At 31.3% G+C, this 7,807-nt stretch overlaps 1 protein-coding gene across 1 annotated transcript; it reads left to right on the top strand.

The window, feature by feature from the left end:
* Positions 1-732: 732 nt before the first annotated feature.
* LOC123897779 (WAT1-related protein At4g08290-like) lies at positions 733-3,492 on the top strand. Its single transcript, XM_045948558.1, has 6 exons — positions 733-1,003; positions 1,477-1,539; positions 1,653-1,769; positions 1,988-2,396; positions 2,608-2,759; positions 2,993-3,492. The coding sequence occupies exons 1-6, from the start codon at positions 819-821 to the stop codon at positions 3,219-3,221; spliced, it is 1,155 nt and encodes a 384-aa protein (XP_045804514.1). The 5' UTR covers positions 733-818; the 3' UTR covers positions 3,222-3,492.
* Positions 3,493-7,807: the final 4,315 nt, after the last annotated feature.

Genomic DNA, 7,807 nt, shown 5'->3' with positions numbered 1-7,807 from the left:
CATGCAAATCGTTGCTTGTAGAAAATTATGAGCAAATTTTAAATTATTTTATATTTATTATTTTTTCATTACACTGTAAGTTGCATTGCAGCTGCTACGTTTAGTGGGATACAACGCTTGAACACGATTGTCTGAAAGATTTTTAACATAAATCAAATAGTTGTTTCCATATGTATATAAGCCCTCCCTCCCAAATTATAAGAGAAAAAATAAAAATCACACTTATTAAGAAAAAATAAAACATGATAATTTGAAATATGTTTTTATGATTTTTCTTGCAATAAGTTGCATAGAAAGATATAAAAAAATGCACAATTTATATTTTCTCAACAAAAAAAAAAAGCACAACCATTTTCGATTAAAAAGAATTTTTCTCCTTATTAAAGATTTCATGATATTTGATACATGTAAAATATTATTTTAAGATATGCAATTTTATTTTATTTTTATAATCAACTTTATACTTAATATGATTTAAACTTTTGTATGTAATATTTCTATAATTTTCTTTTATGCAATACTTTCACCGATCCTATATATACAAAAAATTTGCTTTTTAGATTAATTGTTGAATTCATGTATCTAGACTATATATAATTTAAATACATCAATTTAACAAACTTTTTTTATATATAAGACTGAAACTGAGTATAATATATAATTTAGGTACGTCACATATGTGGTACCTGACAATCTTACTTGGTTATAAATATTGAGAATGCCTTCTACATTAATGTACAAAGTCACTACCACAGCCATAAGCAATATCGTTCATTTGCTTACCGCACCAAAAGAGTAGCAGAGATATATTGACAAAGATGGGTGCGTGGTTAAGAAATGCAAAGCCATATCTACTACTCTTGGCTGTTCAATTTGGTTCTGCAGGTATGTTCATTTTTGCCATGGATGCTATCAAGAAAGGAATGAGCCATTACGTCTTCATCGTCTACCGGAATGCCATCGCCGCCGTAACTTTAGCTCCTTTCGCATTTCATCTAGAAAGGTAAGTCTCTCATTCATTCTTTCATTATTCATCATTTCCTTTTTATAAGAAACAACTTCATTAAATAACTGATGTATTTGATTTATAATATTGACTAGATACATCGATTATTCAATTTTCCTATATAATAGTTTTTTTTTTATAAGAAACAATTTCATTAAATAACTGATGTATTTGGTTTATAATATTGACCAGATACATCAATTATTCAATGAGCATGTATAAAGTTAATTAAACATATCAACCATTTTTTTTTTTTTTTGGCTTTCACCACCAGTTGAATCTGGTTCGGGGGTCAGTTCTGGCATCAAGTGGTTTCAGCCCCCTCTAGTTGCGGGGGATCGAATCGCGGTCCTCCCTACCAAGTTCAGCACCAATCACCACTGAACCAACTAACGATTGGTAACATATCAAACATTTTAATTTTAATTAGGTTGTTCTAAAAAAAATGTGTTTTGTTTTGTTTTGTGCAGGAAAATTAGGCCAAAGATGAGTGTCCGTGTATTTTCTGAGATTATGGCACTGGCTTTCTTTGAGTAATAATAATAATCTTGCTTACAATTTATATATATGAAATTCAATTTCAATTTTTCTATAGAAACTTGATTAACAAGTTACTAAACTATATTATATTCTGTTAAATTTACAGAATAATACTTGATCAATGTTTTGCCCTGTTGGGAATGAAATTAACGTCTGCATCGTTCCTGTCTGCTGTAATGAACTCTGCGCCGTCCATTACTTTTGTTTTGGCCGTCATTCTAAAGTAAGTAATTAAATTGATGATATCATGGTTCTAAATTGCGTAATTTGGTTGGAGTTGTTAGGCTGCAAAATAAACCAGAAAATGCAGTTGCAATGTCGTTGCAGAAGACTCTAAAACATTTATACGGCAACTACAATTGCAGTTGCAGATGGCAATTTGATACTATAAATTTATTATATTTTTTTTTTTACTATTAATTAATTGATTATATTGAGCAGATTGGAGCACATGAAGATTAAGGAGAGAGCATGTCAAGCAAAAATAATTGGCACTGTAGTAACCTTTGGAGGAACATTGCTAATGGCATTGTACAAAGGTCCTGTTGTTAGTGTTGTGAGGTCATCCATTAGTCATGTTACCCGCCAGCCTGTGAATGACTCCACTGGTGGTAACGACCGGTGGATCATAGGGACATGTTTCCTCCTCATTGGTTGTGCCGGCTTTTCTGCCTTTTACATATTACAGGCCATAACGTTGAGAAAGTATCCGGCACCAATGTCTTTGGCTACTTGGGTTTGTTTCGTTGGTGCAATTCAAAGCTTTGTGGTCGCATTTTTCGCTGAGCGACACAACTCTCATGCTTGGTATCTTGGTTGGGATACACGACTCTTTGCACCCGCTTATGCGGTTAGTGTTTGGTATTTTATTTTTATTTTTTGCGTGGAAATTAAATTTGGTAACTCAAAGTTTAGAGTGCGCGCACACACATACATTATATATCATGTCATTGTGCTCCAACTACTAGTCACAATTATTGGTTCTTCGATTAATTTGTGAAATTTCCATCAAAGATTAAGTTTCATTAATCGTTTACTTTTCTTGTGATCTATTACTATAGGGGATAGTTACATCAGGAGTCCAGTATTACATACAAGGTATGGTCATCAAAAGTATGGGACCTGTTATTGTAACTGCTTTTAATCCCGTCCGTATGATCATTGTAACCGCCTTGGCGTGCATCATCCTCTCCGAGCAACTCTTCCTCGGAAGGTACTAATATTAAACTCATCGTTCATTAACATGATTTGTTTTGTTCTAAAGAATCGGCAAAACTCGCGCACTAAATGTAAGAAATGGAGAATTGTAGGTTAAAATCCACTCCAAGATATCAAATGTTTCTCAACATTTTACCATCTAAGTTTAATTATTGTTATTTTTGTTCAATTAACAATTACCTAATTAATTTTATTAGCTCTCATTTTTCTCTTGAATCATTGTGACAGTATTATTGGAGCAATTGTGGTGGTTCTTGGGCTTTATCTAGTTGTGTGGGGAAAATCTAAAGAATACAAAGCTAGGAATAATATGCAACAATCACGTACAAAGGAGTCAACATTGCAAGATCAACAACAGCTACCAGTGACAGCTCCTCCTAAAAATGAAAGTAGTGATAATAAAGCTCAAATTGTCATTCATAATGAAGAAAAATGTCACGGTTGTGACCAAAATTAAATGGGCCTTGGCTTTTTTTAAAGTGGCCATTAATTAGAGTTACCATTTTGATTCAGATCATGACACTGATCTAAGCCCAATTTCATGCCTATGTTACACGTAAAAGGAAATTGGCCACTTGGCATGGAGCACTAACTGCTCATTTAATTAGCGGTCACTTGGTTGAATTATGAGTATATTCATTGAAGTGCTTTTGAAAGAAGGAAAACAGTGTATCATCCATTTTGTGGTTTGAGATTCTATAATTGTAAAAGTAAATCATAATTTTACACCTCCATTGCATATCCTTTTCAATTTCTATTTTTATCCATCTTTTTATTACTTTCCATTACATTATTAGGAATTTAAGCCGGATAAAAAATCGATTAAATCGGATATCAAAATCAATTCAAATTGGAAAGAAAAAAACTATATATTTCGATTCAATTTGAAAATCGAACTGGGTTTATAAAAATCAATATGGTTTGGTTCGGTTTTTGGTCTTTAATTTTATGAATCGATGAACTGATAAATTGAATTGATATATAGGGATGTCAATAATTTGAAAAAATATTGGTACTCAGAAGCATTCCCACATGGGTAACAATTTTTGTACCCATATTCGTACCCACTGGATACTTATGTTATGTTTGGATTGATGGAATGAGATGACATGGAATGGAAAGGGATGAAATACATTAATGTTCCGTTGTTTAGATTATAAAAATAACAATGGAATATAATATGATGGAATGGAATGGATTTCATCTCATACCATCAATTTTGTTCAATCCAATTTGGGAAGTAAATGATGGAATGTAAATTTTTCATCACTCCATCATAAATTACCCAAACAACGGAATGGTATATTTATTTCATTCCGATCCATTCCATTTCACTTCATTCTACTCTGCTCCACTTCATTTATTATATTTCATCAATCCAAACAGAGTCATAAGTGTTGGAACAAAATTGTTCTAAAGCCCTAAGTAAATTTATAAGTTTTGATGATAACAATAAGTATTAAAATGCGCAATTGGTAGTACTGACATTTAATTCAAGTGTGCAGGATCTTATAAGCAAATTCTAATATTCCTAGGTTCTTGAGAAAATAAACAAGTTCTGAAAAGGATTCAGAAGCAAAGATAAACAAGAGGCTCTTGTCCACTCCGAAGACGCTGAAGCAAAAAGCTTATAGAGGCAAGCATGCGTCAGAAGCATCTAACCATGAGAGGCAAGAAGCCATCAGAAGATGATCAGCGCATATGGAGTTGATAAGTAACTTTCATGCCAGAAGTTTCAGAGAACGTTGGAATCAAGCTAAAAGGATCTTTCTCTGAATTGACATAAGAAAATAAAAAGGATAATCAAGCTTATCAACCCTTTCCTTGATTTGGATGAGCGTGGAGTCAAACTGTGCAAGTTTCTGTTTGGTATATACACTTCCTCAAGAAACAAAGTAGAGGAAACTCATTACCACTTTGGTTCGACTTGTTGCTTTCACCACCGAACGGCTCAATTCAAATCAGCTGACAACAACACCTTTGCACAACGGCCATCTACACATGGAGCATCCTTTTTAATTATATAAACAACACTCCATTGTGAAGATCATTGACGAATACGTTATCTATCCTTTGCACACTTACTTCGATATTACAAGTACTTAAGCTCTAAACCTTTGAATTTCATTCACATAAAAAATACTTTGAAGTCTGTATCTACTCATTGTATTTTAGCTCTAAGGTTTCATTTGTGCTTTGTATTATCACAACAAACTTTATTTATTCTTTAGTTTGAGAAGTCTCTTGCTTGGTGCTTGAGCATTGTGTAGAAGTCTCTTGCTGTGTGCTTGAGCATTTGTAATCTTGTGTGATTATAGTAGAAATCCCTTGGAAGTGCAAGGGGACTGGACTACTCTCGGTTTGTGAGAGGAACCAGTATAAATTGCTTGTGTTTATCTTCTCTCCTTTGATCTCTTTACCTTTGTGTGTTGTCTTGTGTTATCCGCTGCTATCAAGAACTAAGTTTAAACTTGAAAAAGTTTTAATTTATCTTAAAACACAATTCAACCCCCCCTTCTTGTGTTTTCACACCTTTAATAAGTACTCATACCCGCACTCGTTACTCACAATTCTACTAAGAGTAAATTGATAAATTAAAAAAATGGCATTTATTTAATAGAATTAAAAAGCTTTTATTAACCAAAAAAAAAGAATTAAAAAGTTTTCAAAGAGTTTAATGTTTACTTATGAAAATCACAAACAAAATTATTGTTATCATGCTAAAGTTTATATCCTTGTTTTAGAATGTTTTTGCATTATTTTATAAATAAATTTTATTTAATTAAAAAACTGTAATAGTTTAATAGTGTTGTATTTTTTAAGATCGATATACATATTTTTTTTTTATAATAATATAAATAAAAATATAAATATATATTATGCGAGTATGTGGTGAGGTGGATACTATGATACCCATACCCATATCTGCTCATTTTATGGGCGTAACTATGCCAAACGCGAGTTTTTACACTAATATCCGCTATGAGAATTTTTTACGGTATCTACTGAATATGAGCCCAATTATCATCTCTACCGATATATAGCCCATTCTTGGCACCAATCAATATGGAAAGTGAACCACTATCCAAACCAAAGAGCAAACATATAAAACATGCTCATGTATGGATTTATTTAATTTCAGAATGAAATATTTAATGGTGAACTATCATCATTTTAAGTATATTGTATGAATTGATATAATTTGGCATATGTTGTATGAATATATATAATTTGTTTGTATAAAAAAATAGAGAGTATAAAATAGTTTGTATAAAAAAAATGATAGTTTGAATAAATGATCACAGAAAATATCCGGGAAAAAAATGTTAAAGGGGAATACACAAAAAGAGTGTATTCTTTGCAAAAATAATGGTTTTAAACTGATCAACTCCCAAACCAAACCGATTAGTTTGATTCGATTTTATTTTTTGAAAAATATTAAAAACAAAATCCTAATTGATAAATATTTTATCAGTTCGAACATTTTTTGGCCTAAAAATAGTTCAAATCACCGATTACACCCCTACACATCATGCATTATATATCTCTATCTTATGTCTTGGGCTTCTTTTCAGTTTTTAGTCGAAAATGCCTTTTAAATATGATAGAATGAAGTTTATTGTTGTTTGGTTCTTTAATCTTTCTCTAAAAAAATTTCTTTTCACACCCCTATATTTTCTCACGTGTCTTGCTAAATTAATAAAATGTTCCTGTTTGCATCATAAGTAGTAAATGGAAGATAAAAGTTATCCACTGTCATTTTATAAAATTCTATTATGCAACATCTTATCTTAATCTTAATCTTAATAATATACAAACTCAAACCAATGCTAGGGAAATTTTGCTTACTTGTCGACCTCTAACCACATTGTTGTCAAATCATCATTAAAAAAAAAAAAAATTCATTCCATATTTAGATTTTTGTCATGTTAGATGCATGAGTTGGATGAAAATTCAAACTTTTGAAGAAAATAAAAGAGTGACTTTTGCCTTTGCCAAATCAAATGATAAAATTTTTACCATTTTAAACTTATGGGGCCAACTTGGTTGCTTGTAAAATTTAAATGTTTCAATTTCCCTCTTCTTTTGTTATCCTTGCCTAATCCGGGTCTAGCCCAATATCACAAAGGCCCATTTTACTTACAAACAGAAAAATCACTTATAAGAAAAGAAATGAAGCGTCTACAGTAAAAAGGCTTAAACCAAAACATCTGATTTCTCTTCACCAAATTTGGCAAACATATATCTCCCTCACGCGATTAAGCAAAAACCTAGCCCCCAATTTATGCAACTCTCTGAACCATGTAGATGAAGCCAAAATCTCTCTTATGCACCCATGAACCAAAAGAAATCATCAACTTATCATCATCAAGCCATTATCTCAATTCCTCATCTCCCAATTTTTTCCAAATCAGTGAATGTGTTTTCAAATGGTGTTGCTTTAATCAATCGATATGCTGTAAAGGATCAAAGTTCAAATCAATTTGCTGCAGAAGGTGAAACATGGAAGTAAAAAATTCATCCTTATCCTTATGGCCTTGAAATTTCCCCCAAAAAAATCCTTTGAAACCCTAATTTTTTATGATTATTATAATGTAGGAAACCCTAATTTTTCATCTATAAATGGAGAAGTTTAGGTTCACTGAAACTCACCCCAGGAAGAAATCTTTAAATATTTTAAGATAGTGAAAGAAATCTTTACAATGTTTTAGACTTAATATCATACACGAAACGAAACAATAAACTTTTAAACTTAATATCATACACAGGAAGCAAGTTGTTTATGAAGAAAAATTAAAATAACTATTATACACTGGAAATAACAAATTGTCGCTAATAAAAAAAATTAAACTTCAAATATTTTTATGTTTTGACTATGTTTTAAACTTAACATTTACACGGGATAAAATGCTAAAATTTTAAACTTAATAACATACATGGAGAACAAATTGTTGTTGATAAAAAAGTTAAATTAACTATTATACAAGATGAACAAGTTGTTGCTGATGAAAATTTTAAATTAGCTATTTTCTCAAGGAACAA

The sequence above is a fragment of the Trifolium pratense genome, linkage group LG7 (genome assembly GCF_020283565.1).
Source record: "Trifolium pratense cultivar HEN17-A07 linkage group LG7, ARS_RC_1.1, whole genome shotgun sequence".
Lineage (NCBI taxonomy): Eukaryota > Viridiplantae > Streptophyta > Magnoliopsida > Fabales > Fabaceae > Trifolium > Trifolium pratense.
Note: the sequence above shows the minus strand (reverse complement) of the source record. Positions and strands in the feature narration are given on the sequence as shown.

Bases quoted from the DNA above. Each gene is read 5' to 3' on its own strand.
- LOC123897779 (XM_045948558.1), top strand. From the start codon at position 819: ATGGGTGCGTGGTTAAGAAATGCAAAGCCATATCTACTACTCTTGGCT. The intron at 1,004-1,476 runs GTAAGTCTCTCA...TGTTTTGTGCAG, and splicing joins TTCGCATTTCATCTAGAAAG to GAAAATTAGGCCAAAGATGA. The intron at 1,540-1,652 runs GTAATAATAATA...TTAAATTTACAG, and splicing joins ATGGCACTGGCTTTCTTTGA to AATAATACTTGATCAATGTT.